Source organism: Amborella trichopoda, chromosome 4 (assembly GCF_054954075.1).
Source record: "Amborella trichopoda isolate Santa Cruz 75 chromosome 4, AtrichopodaSantaCruz75HAP2 v2.0, whole genome shotgun sequence".
In the NCBI taxonomy this organism is placed as follows: domain Eukaryota; kingdom Viridiplantae; phylum Streptophyta; class Magnoliopsida; order Amborellales; family Amborellaceae; genus Amborella; species Amborella trichopoda.
The window spans coordinates 8,699,178-8,717,651 of NC_142339.1; the positions used below are offsets into that span (position 1 = coordinate 8,699,178).

At 34.6% G+C, this 18,474-nt stretch overlaps 1 protein-coding gene and 1 long non-coding RNA gene across 3 annotated transcripts; both read left to right on the forward strand.

The window, feature by feature from the left end:
* Positions 1–3,722: 3,722 nt before the first annotated feature.
* Positions 3,723–8,099, forward strand: LOC148782246 (uncharacterized). Of its 2 annotated transcripts, none has more exons than XR_016054059.1 (2): positions 3,723–3,820; positions 7,708–8,099. It is a non-coding gene; the product is annotated as an uncharacterized LOC148782246 (long non-coding RNA). The 2 variants fall into 2 exon arrangements; XR_016054060.1 differs by lacking the exon at positions 3,723–3,820 and adding an exon at positions 7,503–7,582.
* Positions 8,100–11,711: 3,612 nt separating this feature from the next.
* On the forward strand, positions 11,712–16,036 carry LOC18426901 (uncharacterized). The gene is made up of 2 exons (XM_006835961.4): positions 11,712–13,113; positions 15,739–16,036. Exons 1-2 carry the CDS (start codon positions 12,256–12,258, stop codon positions 15,754–15,756), a joined length of 876 nt encoding a protein of 291 aa, XP_006836024.3. The 5' UTR covers positions 11,712–12,255; the 3' UTR covers positions 15,757–16,036.
* The last annotated feature ends 2,438 nt before the right edge of the window (positions 16,037–18,474 follow it).

Below are 18,474 nucleotides of genomic sequence, written 5' to 3' on the forward strand. Positions count from 1 at the left end.
ATCGATTGTCAATTATTATTTTTATTATTTTTGTTTTTATACGATAACTGATGGCAGGCTACAACCCAAATTGAGGATAAAGGATGTAGAAATTTTTTTTATTACGATTGCAGTAGAAATTGTCCCTCCCTCATCAAGTTCTACAACCGTTCAAATCTATTTAGATTTTCCTTTACTTTCACTTACCAATTATTAAAAAAATTTGTTTTTATATGAGAGTCAGCGCTACAACCAAATTGGGGAGAGAGATGTAGAAATTTTTATTAGATTTCCCTTTTCATATCCCCTGCTTTCACTTTCACTTTCTACTTACCTTAATAATTATACAATATAGAGTCTACTTGAGAGAGAAATGTTTTTTTAAGCAGGGATAGGGCAGAGGGACTCACACGAAAGATTTCCAAAGACACTTACGCGAAAGATTTCCAAATATTACCTGCTTTGTAATAAATTTTTCACTCCTGACGGTGCAATCCCAAGGGATTTCGTGATTTTTAGAGAAATCTCAGTTAATCTCGAGTAATGTCTTTCCATTTCCTTACTGTTAAAGTAGATAATGTCTTTATGTTTCTTTACTATTAAAGTATACCCAAATAGTGTAAATGCCATATTTCCTTATAATCTATTATCACTTAATAGATTTCCACTTACCGAAACCGCCTCTAAATCTCTCTTGCACTCACTCTTTTCTTTATCTCTCACCAACCCTTTTTCCTTAAATCTCTTTCCCCTCACTTATTCTTGAAATTAGGTATATCACTCTTTTTTTTTGTTTATAATAAAGTTAATGCTTCTTGAGATGCCTTAATGGACTAATATATTACCTATAGACATTAAGACATTAAGAGGACCTAATGTCTTAAACTAATATATGAGATATTAGCATTAGTAAGAGACCCTATCCTGCATAAATTTCTCTAATAGTTTTATTTATATAATTTAAAATTTTTAATTAAATCATCTTTATTATTTTAATTGTATGTCAAATGGATCTGTGTAAATTAATAATATATTAAAAGTAATATTTACTATCATATTTATTATTAATGAGTAAAATATTCAATTGTGAAGATATATGCATTAAATTCTCTCTATCTCAAGATCATGTTTTATTGGAAAATTTTCAATGATAAATATATTTCAGTTTTCAAATATTATTTTATTATTTAAATTTAAAATATTAACTAATATTTTATAAAATAAAAGACACTTAAAATAAATATACCTCTTTAGTCTCTTCTAATGCCCTAACATATTTTATCCTCCATTATAATCACTAAGCTTTGTTCGCTAAACAAAGCTAACTTCAAAACAAAGCTATCTCCCAACTTTTAATGTTTGAATGTTAGCATCAACAAATTAACTAAAAATTATATAGAGAAATGGTTGAAAGGTTTATAGAAAAAATGGGAAGAAAAAAACTTATCACAACAAAAAGTACATTATTTCAAGGTATGTCATATTAAAAGCATGTGATTCCAAATTAAGAATATTTTTTTGAAACATAGAATTTTGATTTCTTATGTGTTTTTAAATATTTTTTGTTACTTTACTCATGCTCCTACAAAACATGTGCATTAGTTTGTCATGTATGAATTAAAAGGCTTACAAAACATGAGCATTAGTTTTTTTATGTATGAAATAAAAAGCTAGATTTGTGTAGCTTTTACACCGTGCTACTTGAAAATGCGGATAAGATAATTTATCTGGCTAACTCAGTTTGCAGCAAAAAGATGAGCATTTATACATTTCTGAAACAAATCATCATAATAACAAGCAAAAAAATAGCAAAGAAATGAGAGCAATATACAATATTTACATCAACTCATTTAAAAATTAATTACCCAAAAATAACTCATTTATAAATTAAAAGTAAAAAACCCTAGATGTTAAACAATGCATTAGTTCTCGAGCAAAAAGAGAAGTTCACACTCCTGAAACACATCATCAAATCAACAAAATGCAAAAATGTACTTACATCATCAAATCAACAAAATGCAAAAATATACATCATCAAATCAACAAAATGCAAAAATGTACTTGCTATTCTTCAACAAAGGCATCAAAACACTAACAAAATTGAAAAAAAAAACTATTTTCCTCAAGAAATTACATAAACACAATGCACTTCATAAAAAAAAAAACACAATGCACTTCATAAAAAAAAACCCTAGAAATCAAATAATCCCCTTATTTTTAACCTAAAAAAAGCAAATATAAGAATTATAGAAACTACACTTTTTGAGGCCCAAAAAAACGATGCTGAGTTTACAGAGTGCGATTAGAGCGCAGAGCCATGAAGATAGTTCTGAAATTACCATCCAATAAAGCCTATAAATTACTCAAACACAATACACTTAACAAAAAATCTTACAAATCACATAAAAATACCATCAAAAGAAAGCCTATAAATTACTGAAGCACAATATAATTCAGAAAAAATCCTAGGAATCATATACTCCACACAGTTAAAAGCTAAAAAAAACACTTTTTAAAACCCCACAAAAATCCCAAAAAATAAATTCTGAGTTTACAGAGATTTAAAGAAATATGAGCGCAGAGCAATGTTTAGAGTTCCGAAAATTCCATCACGTCTGGCAAACTGGAAGGTTCTTTTTCAAGGGCTTTTTTCTCTAGCTCTCCTCACATCTCTTTAGTAATATATAGTCTCTCTATTATCTCTCTGGAGAGTTTCGAAAATTTCATCATTAAAACTAATAATAAAAAATAAAACACTTCTTGCAGACTTGAAGGTTCTTTCTCAAAGCCTTTGTTCTCTGGTTCTCCTCACTTTTATTTACTCTTGGATCTTAAATTTTGTCTCTCCTATAGAGATAGTAATGTATAATCTCTCTACTACCTCTCTTCAGAGTTCCGAAAATTCCATTATTAAAACAAAATTTTTTTAAAAAAATATACCTCTTGCAAACTTGAAGGTTTTTTGGAACTTTGTTCTCTGGCTCTCCTCATGTCTCTTTACTCTTCGTTCTTATGTTCTCTCTCCTATGGCAATGGTAGAAATTACAGAATGTGCATATTCTAGCCCCAGAGAAAACCTATAAATTATTGATACACAATACATTTCATAAAAAATCCTATAAATCACACAATCCACACAATTTTAAGCCAAAGAAATGAAAACAAAAAGCATTCGAAAATTTCATTATAAAAACAGGAAAAAATAAATAACACCTCTTACACATTTGAAGGCTCTTTTTCAGTGGCCTTTACTATTTGGGTCTTCTCACATCTCTTTACTCTGGGCTCTTGCATTCTCATTTTTCAGCAAGAAAATATATAAATTACTGATACACAATACACCTCATAAAAAAAACCTTGAAATCACACAATCCCCTCATTTTTTAAGCCAAAAAAAATAAATATAACTATTACAGAACCTCGATTTTCCAACCAAAAAAAACTTGAAAAACAAATGTTAAGTTTACAGAGCCATGGAGAGAATTTAAAAAATTTAACAAATACCTCGTGCAAATTTGAAGGTTCGTTCTCAGCGACTTTGTATTCTTGCTCTCCTCAAAGTCTCTTTACTCCTAGTTCTTGTATTCTCTCTATGCCCAGCGACTTTGTATTCTTGCTATCCTCAAAGTCTCTTTACTCCTAGTTCTTGTATTCTCTCTATGCCAATACTATTGTATAGTCTCTCTACTATCTTTCACTTTCTTCATTCAAGAAATGGTTGGTTTCTCTTCCTCTTGTTCCAGATATGGCAACGTCTATGTTCTTCTCTCTTGTAACGCTTCGTAATGCTTCGTTTCCTTCAAAGCCCCCTCCTGCGAAATTTTTGTGAGTTGAAAAACAGGTTGGCTTCTCTCTCTCTTGTTTCTTGTAGCAACTCTTCGTTCTCTCTCTTGTTTCTTGTTAGCAACTCTTAGTTTTCCTAACAGTAATGTCCATTTTCTTCTTCTTTCTTGCAACCCTTTGTTTTCTTCACAAGCCTCTTCCAACACTCCTTGACATCTCAAGACCTACATCCTTTTCAAATTTTCTTGAAACTTATCAAGTAGATAACCTTTCTAAACCTTTTGTTAATAATGCTAGACATGCAACTGCACCTCTACCACCTCTCTCTCTCCCGGGGGCCTAAATCCCCCAAAGTTTACTCTACCATTATCCTGAACATCATATGCTCCAAGTTTACTCTACCATTATCAGGAACTTCATATGCTCCTTCTATCCACCTAAGGATAAGTGACCAAAGATTTTAAATTGCATGAACGAACCCCCACAATCAGTGCATATGCAGACTAATATAGAGGAAAAAAATCCTTGTAAACATTAGAACTTTATGTAAATAAATTTCCTAAATGGAAATTGGAATGGGATGATAATAAATATTTTCAATGTGTGGTTTTGATAGATATCGCTTTTTTTAGAGCACAAAGATCTAGATCATTTTTAGAGCACATAGATCTAATTAAAAAAAAAATTCCTATCAAATAGAAACAAAAAATCTATACATGTTAAGCTTCTTGATAGCACAGAGATCTAATCCAACTTAGGGGAAGAAAACAAAGAAAGAAGTAGATCACATAGAAACCCTGAAGTGCACACATGTTAAACTTCTTGATGTTTGCAAAAATCCCTGTACCTAGTGTAAAGAAGAAACAGACTCCTCTATGGATCTAGGAAAGAAAGGAGACCACAGTTTATAACGAGATAAGAGAGCGTGGAAGAGGGAGGATGCGCAAAGTACGCGCTGAAGATGGTGGTCTTTTTCCCTTGTGTATGTGTCAAGGGGAACTTCGAAAGTAGTGGAGGAATTGATAGTAGGATCGTTTTCGTCTCCTTCAAATTATCTTTTTGGCTTTAGTGATTCGGCAAGGAGAGCAAGGATGTTGTCCTATGATCATGTGGTGAAGAAGTTCAGAGACGATAGGATCTCGTTTTTCTTGAAATCTCAGGATGACGTTTCTAAGGCCTTGAAAGTAAGACACTAGAAAGCCCGAGGGTCACTGTCTCATTGGACCCCTAGTGCTCATGTGTCTCATGTACCTGAGGAGGATGTATAGATTAGATTTTGGGGTGTTCCTTTTCTTGCTTGGAATCTCGGGGTCTTTCAAAACCTTGAGAATACGTGTGGTATCTTTAAGGATGTTGACTGTAAATTTGTTAATAGTCTTGATTGCTCTCTCGTTAGAGCCAGGGTCTCAAGGAATGTCCTATCACCTTTACCCAAAAAAATATCTTAAACTAAGGGTTGATGATTTTATTATTGACATTATTTCGAAGGGTGGGAGTGTGAATATCAAGGTATAAGTGTATAACAGAGTGGAGCGGCAAACTCTTTCAGAGATAATGAAATGTAAGAGCTTTGGTGGCGGATAGCGAAGTTGGATTTGGGGTTGTCTTCTAGTGCGCATTTCTTTGTCATTGTTAATGGCTCTCCAAAGGGTTTCTGTGATGCTACCAAAGGTGGTAGGCAAGGAGATCCATTGTCTCCTTTTCTTTTTACCCTGGTGGGAGAAGCTTTTTGTTTGATGATTTCCAAGGTCGAGGGTTTGAAAAATTTTCTAGCTTCAAAGCATCAAGGGATAGACCATCTATTTCACATTTGCAGTATTGTTACTTTAATTTTTTTGGGGTGCTAATGTTCAACAGGTGGCTTATATCACAAAGTTTCTTATGTCTTATGAGGTTGTGTTGGGCTTAAAGGTTAATTTTAAGAAGACCGCAACAATTGGGGTAAACTATGGGATTGGTGTTCCGGAGTATCTTACTTTAATTGCTAGGTGCAAGGTGGATACCTTTCCGATGACTTACCTTCGTTTGCCCGTTTCATATTCTAGGCTATCCAAGTCAACATAGGATCAAGTGGTGAAGAGAGTTCATTTTAAGCTTGATTTATGGAAAACTAAGGTTCTATATATGGACAGACACATCATTTTTAAGAGATCTTCTTTGGAAAACCTACCTATTTATCAAATGTCGCTACTTATGATACCTCCATCTATTGGCAAGAGGAATTTCATTTGGGAAAATGTTGATCAGAAGGTGAGGAATCATTTGGTGAGTTGGAGTAACGTTTGTGCTCCTAAAAATGAAAGAGGTTTCAGGATAAGAAAACTTAAACTTGTTAATACGTCTTTGTTAGCGAAATGGTGGTGGAGAGCAATATATATTGTGATGGTCAGTTATGGAGACAAGTTATTGAAGCAAAATATTGATTTAGTGTAGATTCCTTCATGTGTGGTTGAGGGGGCAGGAGAACATGGTGTTTGCATATTTGGAAAGGTATATGGGGAGTGAAAAACATTGTTACCAAGATTGTGAGGTGGGTTGTTGGAAGATATGACAAGATAAGCTTTTGGCATCATAGATGGTTGGGGAACTATCTTTGAAACTAGCTTATCCACAATTGTTTGATAGAATTTCATTTGGGAAAATGTAGATCAGAAGGTGAAGTATCATTTGGTGAGTTGGAATAAAGTTTGTGCTCCTAAAAATGAAAGAGGTTTCGGGATAAGAAAACTTAAACTTGTCAATATGTCTTTGTTAGCGAAATGGTGGTGGAGAGCAATATATATTGTGATGGTCAGTTATGGAGACAAGTTATTGAAGCAAAATATTGATTTAGTGTAGATTCCGTCATGTGTGGTTGAGGGGGTAGGAGAACATGTTGTTTGGATATTTGGAAAGGTATATGGGGAGTGAAAAACATTGTTACCAAGATTGTGAGGTGGGTTGTTGGCAGATATGACAAGATAAGCGTTTGGCATCATAGATAGTTGGGGAACTGTCTTTGAAACTAGCATATCCACAATTGTTTGATAGAGTTTCCAATTAGACAACATCGATTGAAGATAACTTGATCAGGCATGAGCAAATTTCTCATTGAAGCGTGGTATGTGTATACAATAAAATGCCAGATATGGTCATTAATCAGTTGTCGTCGCTGCTGCATGACCTTAATTCAATCTATATATTTAGAAATTATGACGATGGGGTGGTTTGGGAGTTGCAGCAAGATGGGGTTTTTGGGCCAGATCTGCTTATAGACGTCTTTATCATGATCCCTATAGAAATGTGCGTAGTTTGTTGAGACTAGTTTGGAAGTTGCTTGTCCTGCATAAAGTTGAAGCTTTTTTGTGGGTTCTCCTTCAAGGCAAGTCTCTTATTATTCATAATTTGAGAAAGAGAGGCAAGATCTTTGTCGAAATTTGCTTGCTTTGCAAAAGGAATGAGGAGAATGGTAATCATATTTTTTTATAATGTCCTTTTATTAGTTCCATATAGGGATGCGCATTTGATTTGATGGGGGTTCATTTGATGTTGTCTCAAGAACATGCTCATATATTTTAGCATTTGGATCTCCTGGATTTCCAAAATGTGGTCAGCTTGTTTAGAAGATTTTTAAAGTAGCAATTTTATGAGAGGTTTGGAACGAGAGGAATTGAAGGACTTTTTGATGGTGTTTTTCTTAATATGAAGGATATTAGAGGCAGGCTACTACATTGGTTATCAATTTCTAAAAAAAGTGCTGATTTTTTTAATTGGATTTTTGGCAGAACCTTAATAATACTATTAACAACGTTACTTGGCATCTTCGACCAAAAGGAATGTGGTACGCACTGTTGGAACATTCTATAAGACTTAATTTTGATTGGAGTTATCTTGGGAACCCAGGGTTGACAGGGGTAGGTGGTGTTGTAAGGAACTCTTCTTCTGATGTTCTCCTTACTTTTGCAGCGAAGATTGCCCCCGGTGCGGAAAGTCAGCCCCCCAAGACGCCTCATTTATGTCTTCTCCCTCTCTCTCTCTCTCTCTCTCTCTCTCTCTCTCATTTTGAATGGATGATTTCCCCCAAAATGAGAGCTGTTGGTTAATAAGATTTTGTTGCTTCTTTTTATGCGAATACTCTCTCTCTCTCTGTCAACTCCAAACTAGGATTCTCAACCAGATCCAACCACCTACTCCTCCTTACCCTTCATTGTGCTCTTCTCTTTGAAAGTTTCTTCGTTTTCGCTCTCTACTTCTTGGTTTTAGAAACTATGTTGAGTTGGGTTGGTTACATAAGAAACTATGGAATCTATTGATGGAGGCATCAGTTGTTGAGATAATAATTCAACAGGTAGCGGCTACTTTTGTTTTATTGCATGTGATCTAAATTAGCTGCTAAAATCTCATTCATGGGGTGGATTTCTTTTTCTTCAAAATTTTCATGTCCTCTTAAAATGCCTCTTTAATTGGGAAGCTGCCATTTCATTGTTCCTTGGACCTTTTTTGATGATTCTTGCTTGGGTTGATTACCTGAGAAATTTTTTGAATTTAAGGATTGAGGCATCGATTGTGGAGGGAATAATTCAAGAAATGATTCTCTCAAAAAAAAAAATTTTCAAGAAATGCATCTATATTTGTCATGGATTCTGCAATTCAAGAATTCAGTTGGTTCTAAAAATTTTGTTTGCTTTTAAAAATAGGGTTGGCTTGGAGCTCTCTCTGCATATGACTCTTCATGTACTCTCCGGATGCTTGTTTAATGGAAAGTTGACATTTCTTGTGTTCCTCTGCTTCCTTGGAACGTTTGGAATAATGCTTGGGGCTTTATCAAAGCAATGCCTGGGAATCATTCTGGAAACTCCTAGCCATTACTTTTCCATTAGGACTTACCCAATCATCAGTATGAACTGTGCAGATAGTTTAAACTGGCTGCTATCACAAAATTCCAGACATCTTAATGAAGATTAAAAATATTGTCTTGGTTATTTTACCTCTGAGATCTGCTTTTTGTGGAAGTTATGCACTGAAATATTGGATCTCGTATTAGAAACTCTACTAGAGCGGAAACTTGCATCATTCAGATCCTTCAATGACAGCGGAGGTGATGATTGATGAACTAATCTGGCTGAAGGGTGCCTGTTGTTACAACTAATTTTCACATTTGTAAGAAGCTACCTACTTCCTGAGATATATTACGCTTGGATGACCCCTAGATCCACTCCTCATCTGTTTCAAACCTTTATCCATTCACCTTGGTTGAAGGGGGGGAAGCTACTGTGGAAAGCATCCATCTCTGCCACCCTTTGGTTCCTTTGGACTGAAAGGAACCAGAGAATCTTCAGGGGAAGGAGGTCCTCAGCAAGGCCTTTGGCAGATAAGGTCAGGAACCTTGTGGCCTTCTAGGCCACCATTAATCCTTTGTTCAAGGATGTACCCTCCTCTTCTCTTGGGTCACCTCACCTTTTGTAATTTTGGTCTTTTAATACAGTAAAAAAAAAAAAACTTACTTGTACATGAAAAATACTAGGTGGGAGGTCACCAAATGTTAGACCAACACACTGGTATGTATGCTTGTGGGGGTCACCAAATCTTTAGGCTTCAGCTGATGCCATAGCATTATCAAAGCCACCCTCCACTAATGACCTGAATATTTGCCTTCTCAGTGATGTGTTCCCAGAACAATGCAAGGCTTTACCCCCAAATGAAATCCACTTTCTTTGTAGCCATAAGAAGTCCAAAATCCTTGAAACTCTATAGCATCCTGCAAACTTGGCATTTAATTTGGTGGTTTTGATCTATAAGGTGAGAAATGAAGCTGGGATAGCCTAGAGGGAATATATTTTGCAGGCGATCAGGAACCCATCAAAAATTGAGAAAATGGGACGTTGTATATTTTACAAAAAAGCCTTTTGGAGAAGGAAGCTTACTGAATAATGGAGGGCAAAGTTCAGCATAATTGGATTCATGCTCGAGGATGTGACTGCTAGGTTCTTGAAGCTTGCAATGAAGAAAGTGAAATTAAAAATGGGAAGGAAGCTCATCCATACTCAAGTACTTTGTCTGCCAAAGCATGAGGATGTTATAGATGTAGAGAAGAAGGTTTCTTATTCTTCACCATTTTAGACCCCTCAAAACTCTGAAGTGAAGATTATATAGCTTGAGAATGTGGATATTTGTTATTCGCCTATCTTTCAAAGTGGAGGTAAATTTTGACGTAGACCCCGCGATTATGCAATGGCCACCTTTGTTATGATGTGACATGTGTGATAGTTTGTGCGATAATATCATGGCTGCTTAACATTATCAGGCTTTACTTGATTGATGCTGATAAGGTCCAAAGCAAGGCTTGTAATGTGCTTTTGAACACCCAAGAGGCAGCAATGTGGGCATTGAATCCAGGAAAAAGATGGGTGATGCTTATTAGGTGGCAATGGAGGTGGAGGAGAAAGAAGCCCATGGGTTCTATTCAAATTTGACGAAATTGGTGGGTTCCGGTCCACGGGTCGAGTTTTGAGAGTCTTGTTTGAGCTTGAATGAGAAGCCCATGCATTCTTGATAATATGGGGTTTATTGATTAGTTTTGTTAAGTTCTTTGTGACTTGCACATGGTTTATAACATATTTAATTTTTTCTTAACACTTTCAAGAGCTTATAAATTAGCATCATTTTAAGTTTTGAATTTCATAACTTGGGGTGGAAATGGATTTTCTAATCGTAATAGAGGTTTGTGGCACTCAAATTGTCCTTTGACCAGTTTTGGAGGCGCCTAACTTTGATTATCCAAGGTTGACACATTGTACAAATATCCTTCGTATAATGTTCCATTTGATAGTGCTCCAAGGCTTTATGATTAGGAAAATTATTTCACGCGGCGACGACCGTATTTCTACAGTTGCAGTCTTTGGGGAATAAGGCATCCATATTAAAGATGGATACAAATAGGTGGTTTATCTATAAACAAAATAATTGAAACTGATAAACAAAACAATTGAAACTGATTGTCCAAATGTTTTCTTAATAAAATTATTTTTTAAATTTTTTTTAAAATTTATTTATTTATTTATATTTATGATCTCCATGTAAGAAATTGCATGTCTTTAGAAATGAGGTCCAAAAATTTATCTCAAAATTAGGGATGTTTTAAAAAATTAGGTCAAAAAATTCATCTCAAAAATAAAATTTTAAGAGGCCAATCATTTTTACCTACCTGGACTCATAGAAACTGTCTACTTATTATTATAGAAGGAATACGAAAACCAAAGTTAGGTTGGGTTTAGATTGAGCAAAACTATCCTCAAAGTCTAGTGCTTTGGGTGCCATCCTGGAGTCTGGTGGTTTGAATGAGAGGAATCTAGACTCGTCTAAGTGCTGGTCCGCATGTAGGTCCTCTACTAAGATAGACCCGAGCGAAGGCCATCTCTTTTACACCTCAACCACTTGGTTGTAGTGATTGCAAAATCGAATTGGAATGAGTAATTGGACATGGGTTCGGAAGCAGTTTAATCGGTCTAATTGGTAAACCGGCTGATTCAACCGTTTTAACCGGATAAGTCCCAGACAGTCAAAAAATTATTGAAAAAAATAAAAAATATACAAAAAATATCTACTAAAATATGAAAAGCATGTAAAGATTGATTAAAACAAAATATATTCAAAAGAAATTGAAAATTAATAAAAAATTAAATTATAAAGAATTGATTTACGTGGAGGGATATTTTTAAATTTTTTCAAAAAAAATGAAAAGCTATAGAAGTGAGTATTAATGACCACAACAATTTCTAATCTTTACCATAATATAAAGAATATTAAAAAATATATTATAAACAAAATTCCTTATTTTTGAAATTTTATATACATGTATTTTGAATTTTTTATTAAAATACCAATCAATCACCGAAACAGCCCGGACCCGAAACCTGCCAATGGCCAGTTCCAATCTAAATGGGCACATACCAATTAGATCACCCGGTTTTTCCAACATTGCTTGGTTGCTAGTAAGTATAATTAGGGGCGCTAATTGGATTAACATATGGGATCGACCTCGTCTGGTTCCCTGTCTGGGTCTAGATATTGGACCTGAGGGGTCTGATCCGGTTTTGGGTCTACGCTACTCCGTACAGTCGGGGCGGATTTGTTTCAGCATCAACCCAAACCCATTTAAAGCACCAAGTGCAATCCTTCTCGCACTGGATCGAGGAAAAATTACTCTGATACATGTCAAGCCCTAAGGGTCACAGTCACACTTTCTCGCTCTAAACCTTGACGAAGGCATTTCCCTCGCTATTTGAATCTCTCTCTATAAACTATTTGCAGTAAGGGAAAGAAAGGGCGTAAAGGAAGCTACCGGTCCTCCCATTACAGCAAGCCACTGGGTATGGTCCTCATTCTTTCTTTCTTTGTTGGGTGTTCTTTATTCATCAGAACATAAACGATCTTCTCCTTTTTTTTTTTGAGTGCAAAAGTGTTGTTAGTCCATTAACACTGTAACTGATGATATTCTTCTAAATCTTCAAAATCATGGCCTTGACAAAAGCCCAATCTTTCTGCAAACCCCAATTTCTCATTTCCCTTGTCATTCCTCTCTCTCTTCATTCTTATGTTCAACAGTTCTCCACAAAACCCTCTTCTCTCACTTCTCCTTCTTCTCTCATTAATGATGGAACGGCCTTACCTTCTTCTACTTCTTCTTTCATGATTAATCTGTTTGTGGACTCTTTTGGGTTCTCAAAGCAAGGAGCCATTGCTGCATCTTCCCAGCTTCTCCATGTCAAAACCCCTGAGAAAGCTCTCTCGGTACTAAACTTCCTCAAAGCCAAAGGTTTTGAAGCAATCCATATCCATACAATTATCAACAAGTGCCCCCATCTTCTTGCAGCCAATGTCGAGAAAAACCTAGTACCGAAATTCAAATTGTTTGAAGATTTGGGCCTTTCTAAATTCGATCTTGGGGCCGTCATCTCTGCATATCCAACCATTGTTACGTATAGCTTAAACAAAAGACTTCTCCCTAACATTCTCTTCCTTAAAAACTACTTGGATCCCAAAGGTGTCTTGAAGTTTCTCAAAGGTCAAGGTCGTAGATTGGTGTCCAACAGATTGCAGTCCAATGTTAGGTTCATGGAGAGCCAGGGAATTGGCGGCTCGAAGTTGAGAGCACTCTTATTGAAAAGGACGGCCTTATTTGAAGTGAAGGCCATTAGGCTTATAGAAATCACAGAGAAAGTTAAGGAATTGGGTATTGAATCTCACTTTAAAATGTACTCTCATGCTGTTGGGTTCATGAGTTCGATGAGCAAGGAGACATGGCAGAGGAAATTTAAGTTCTTTAAGAACTTTGGGTGGTCAGAAGAAGATATCCGCACCGCTTTCCAAAAGGTGCCTGTAATCTTTTGTTTTTCAGAACAGAAGTTGCAAAAGACTATGGATTATTTCATCAACGAACTTAAATATGATGAAAAATATCTGTGTTTTCATCCACATATATTCAGTTATAATTTAGAGAGAAGGTTGATCCCAAGGATTAATCTATTGAAAGTGTTGAGGTCAAGAAAGTTGCTGGAAAAGGATGCAAATTTATCGACGATTTGTGTTTTATCGGAGAAGGCGTTCTTGGAGAGATATGTGTTACGTTTTGGAGAAGAGGCAGAAAATTTGCTGGATTCATAAGGGAAACAAAGAAAACTCAAGAAATTGATGCTGAGTCTATGGTCTAAAACAGGCTTAATAGCCATTAAAATCTGAATTCCATGACTCTTGTTTTGTTATATCTCTGAAAATAAGAACTGAATGTCAAAATTTTCTGTGTTGTGATCCTTGTGATTTTGCCTTGCTTCTCTTTGTTCTGCATTGTATAATATAGGTTACAAGAGCAGAAAAGCTTGCTAACCTCTACACAGATGCAAAATTAGATGGTGATAATTTTGGGTTTATTCTAACCATGTGATGGATTTGTCTGGAAATTTGCACACATTTTGGCCTTTCTCGCCCGATTATGCTCTCTAAACATAGGAAGTCATTGTTGGATTGCTGGGCTCATTTCTCCTCAAGTTTAGGGCTTTTTCTGGGAGGAATTTGCTGGGTTTCTCCAAATGTGGAAGCTCTAGCTAGAAAAGTTGGGATTTTTTTTCCTCCTATTAGGTGGGTTTTAATTCCTGTTTGGAATTGTGCTCAGTTGGTTAAAGACAAATTAGGGCAAAGAGAAGATTCTTAAGGGTTTCCTTTGAAGAAAACTCTGGAAAATGTCAGCTTCATTTGCACCTTTTGATCACCCAAGAAATGGAGTGCAGTGTAGGCTCTGAACCCCTGGTTTTCAGTTGTATTCTTCATGTTCTGGATACATGATTCTTAGATTTTTGTCTTCTCTTTTGGGGAATGCAATGCTTATGAATGCTTCTTGGAATATCTTTGTTTTCCTTCTGGTTATGGTTATGGTTTTGTTTTTGTGGATCCTATAAACTTTCATATGTTTGAAGGAGATCACTCTTCTTCTCTGTATCCCTTTGCATTTCCTTTGTGGTGGTGGTAGTTCATCTCTGCATCCTTTTGCATTTCCTTTGTGGTGGTAGTTGTTCATACCTGTTTCCCTTAGCATTTCCTAGTGGTGGTAGTTGTTGAAGGGTTTGCTTTTTTTAAAAAAAATTTATAGCAAATGTGTTCTTCTATGTTCGACAGCTCACTTCACGAATCAGATGATGTTAAATTTGACCAGAACTTGGTAGATGTATTCTTGTATGTTTTGATTAAGGGAGAGTTCTTTGATGCAGTCAATGATCTTTGTGGATAAATGGACGAATCAGATGATGGTGAATTCTGGCAAGTAAAACCCAAGTATTTAATTTGACCAGAACTTGGTAGATGTATTCTTGTATGGTTTGATTAAGGGAGAGTTCTTTGATGCAGTTAATGATCTTTGTGGATAAATGGAGGTATAAGCAAGTGGTTATGGCAACCCATGAGAAGCTCAAGTTAAAAAAGCTGAGAAAAAGGAATCATACAGAGGTGGAAGCTTGCACCCCATATGAAGATAAGCTTCTTTTATGGGATGGTATAGCATCCATGTGATGGATGCTTGAACGGTTGAACCTGGTTTCATTCAACAGCCATAAAATAATTCTGTTTTCTTTAAAAAAAAAAGAAATAATAATCTTTGTCTAAAATTTTGAAGTATAGATGCTTTTTTATATCAGACATCAAATAAAAATAATAAAAAATATTTTAAACAAAAAAATTGACCAGAATATTTCCGATGTTCAAGTTTTTAGTGTGCTATCATCTATGCCCATATAATCATATTTAACTAAAATAAAAAGGAATTATTTTGAGGCCCTTGGATATGGGCTCGTTCAATCTGAAGAGTCCACATTATGTGGATGGGATATTTTCCTTTTGCTTTATAGTGAATTAGTCCCCACCAATTCCTGATTCAGATCTGTGATTCCTGATCTGAATTGCTGTTTTTTGAAACATTGGTTTATAGCGAAGTGAATCCCTAATATTTATCGAGTCCTACCTACCATTTTAGTGACAATGACTCCTATTGAGATATTCTCAATGGCAAGTTTTATGTGGGATATTATAGTATTTTTATCAAGAATCTATTTATTAGTTGATCAATGGGATTTCAATATATCTGATTGAAATTTTATTAATTGTAGAGTAATTAAGATTTACTAACAAGAATTCAAATTACACACAATTAAAACTATTTTATGAGAGGTTTGGAACGAGAGGAATAATATGAAGGATATTAGAAGCAGGCTACTACATTGGTTCTCAATTTCTTAAAAAAGTGCTGGTTTTTTTAAATGGATTTTTGGGAGAACCTTAATAATACTATTAACAACGTTACTTGGCATCTTCGACCAAAAGGAATGTGGTACGCACTGTTGGAACATTCTATAAAACTTAATTTTGATTGGAGTTATCTTGGGAAGCCAGGGTTGACAGGGGTAGGTGGTGTTGTAAGGAACTCTTCTTCTGATGTTCTCTTTACTTTTGCAGGTCCTTGTGGCAATATAACTGCAAATGAGGGTGAATTTCTTACGGTGCTGCAAGGTTTAAATCTTGTTAGAGAAATGTTTCCAGCTATGTCTTGTGTGGTAGAAGGGGACTCATTAAAATGTTGTAATCTGCTACAATAAATGTAGTAAGCTGCTTGGAGATTGTTCCCATAGAGGATGAGGATGAAGTGAGGGACTTACGTAAAGAAAATGACGGATGGACTTGTTAAGTTTGGGGTGGGTTTGGAGACGCTTTTGGTCTCTAAGGACTTAATTAATATTTGAGAGCATTGTATATCTTTACTATAATAATGAAATCCAATAAGTTTGCCAAACTTGACGGAAAAAAAAAAAAAAAAAGCATAGAAGAGAGAAAATCGAGTAGCGTAGAGAAGAATAAGAAGAGAAGAGTAAGAGGTTGCATAGAGTGAGAATAAGAGAATAAGAGAAGAGTAAGAGGTTGCTTAGAGTGAGAAGAATATGGCATAAAAATAGAGAGAGTGAGATGAATTTTTTTTTCAGGCGTCTACTTCTACTTGTATTTTGGTCATAAATTTCACTATAAAGTACCTTGGGGCTAAGTGAAAAAAATTAGCGAAGATAATTGAGGGACTTTTCAACGGGGAGGACATTCTATCTGGGGGGATTTAGAAATTTTTCCTAATGATTAATCATCATATGATTTCTGACTTCCCGTTTTCGAAAAAAGCAAGCATATTTGTTCAAGCATGTAATAATAGGAAAATTACAAAAACACAATACCATACTTCTATACAATTTACCCCCAACTTACTATTTTTCTCATTTTTTTTTTTCAAAACAAACTTTCTATGCGAATACCCTTCAAGAGAAAAAGTTTAGTTTTTTTAGACGGAATGCTTTTCCTATACACAAATATGATTTTGGACAGATTTGACGTTGATTAAGTTGACTTTTGGACCCAATCGCACAGTGCCAAAGCCCACCATCACATTGCCGTAGCGCACAAGTGCAGTACCGCCCTTTGCAACTGTCAGGCTGTCCTTTGCAACTACCGAACCACCCATTGAAACTGCCGGACTGCCCTTTTCAATTGCCTACACAATGCCAGAGCCTTACATCCGGACCGTTTGTCGAACCGCCTCTGAAACTGCCGGACCGCCCTTTTCAATTGCCAGACGGTACTTTACACAGTGTCGGAGCCCTACCACCGGACCGCACTTTACACCGTGCCAAAGCCTTATCGCCGGATTGAACTTTACACAGTGTCAGCTAGAGCCTTATCACCGGATTGAACTTTACACAGGCTCAGCCGGAGCCTCATCGCCGGATCGAACTTTACACAGTGTCAGAGCGCTACTACCGAACCGCATACTTACACGGTGACGGAGCCTTCTATTTTGGTGGGATAGGGAAGAGAGAGGCGTGGGTAAGGTAAAAGTATGGGAGGGTAGTTTAGGTATTTTTTTTTGGTTGGGGGTTTTTGCATAGAAAATATATTTTTGAGAAATAAGTGAGAGAATAAGTTAAGTTTTCCATACAAAGGGTAGTTTCGGAAAAAAAAGTGAGAGAAAAAACTAGGTTGGAGATAAGTTGCATAAAAAGTGTAGTTTTGGGTTTTCTATTTTTTTTTTACAATTTTCCCTTTAATAATTCACTATACGATATATGGAAGTTGTTCAAAAACTATTTTAAAGGATAAATATTGAATTAATGTTAATATTAGATTTCTAAAAAATATTCTTAAAAATAAATAAATTAATCACAAAAGCAACCGGAAAACACAAAAACCTTAGAATTTAGAAACATAAAGAATCTTAAACACGGTATTTTGATTTAATACAAACACATTTTATTTCAAAGATATGTCATAATAAAAAAAATTTATTTAAGAATTTCAAAGATTCACTACGAATAATTTTTGGAAGATTAGAAATAACTATAGAATATAAATTTATGTAAGCAACAATAAATGAATAAACTAAGGTTTCATATTTCTATTTATGTATGAAATCAAGTAATTAAAAAAATTTAAACAGTAAAAATTTCAATGTAAAATGCCATTACATTTTAATGTTTAAGGTTTTAAAAATAAAAATGAGTCATAAATAAAATTTGGAAAGCATTTAAAATTCCAAAATTGGTTTGTTGTAATTAAAAAAGATAACATAATTTATATTTCTCATTTTAAAATTTAAATTTAAAATCTTGAAAGAGAAAGAAATAGCCTATAAATAATAAATTTAATAATTAAATAATAATATATGAAAATAATCACACATCATATAATTTATAAATCTTGATAATAATTATTGATATAACAATTTTAAATTCAAATTTATCAAATAAGAAATATTCTTTTGCAAATTTTCAAAAATCTTTAAAAATATAAAGATAGTCATAAATAAAATATAATATGGTTAAAAATTGTATTTAAAAATAAAAGCATCCACAAATTAAATTTAGAAGTGTAAAACAGTAGAACTTGAAAACATAAACGGTTTTTAAAATTAGTATACTACTTTTTTAAGAAAAATAATCTATCGATCAAAAATTACATAATTGGAATTTTTATTTTAAAAGTTTCGAAATATTATTTCTAATCAAAATTTAAAGGCATAAGATAACTTCAAATAAAATATAACATTATTTAAGCAATCGAACAAACAAATAAGATATCGATTCTTAATTATCTAATTCTATAAAAACAGTCAACTGAATATTTGTAACGCATAAATAATTTCTCTATATTTTGGAT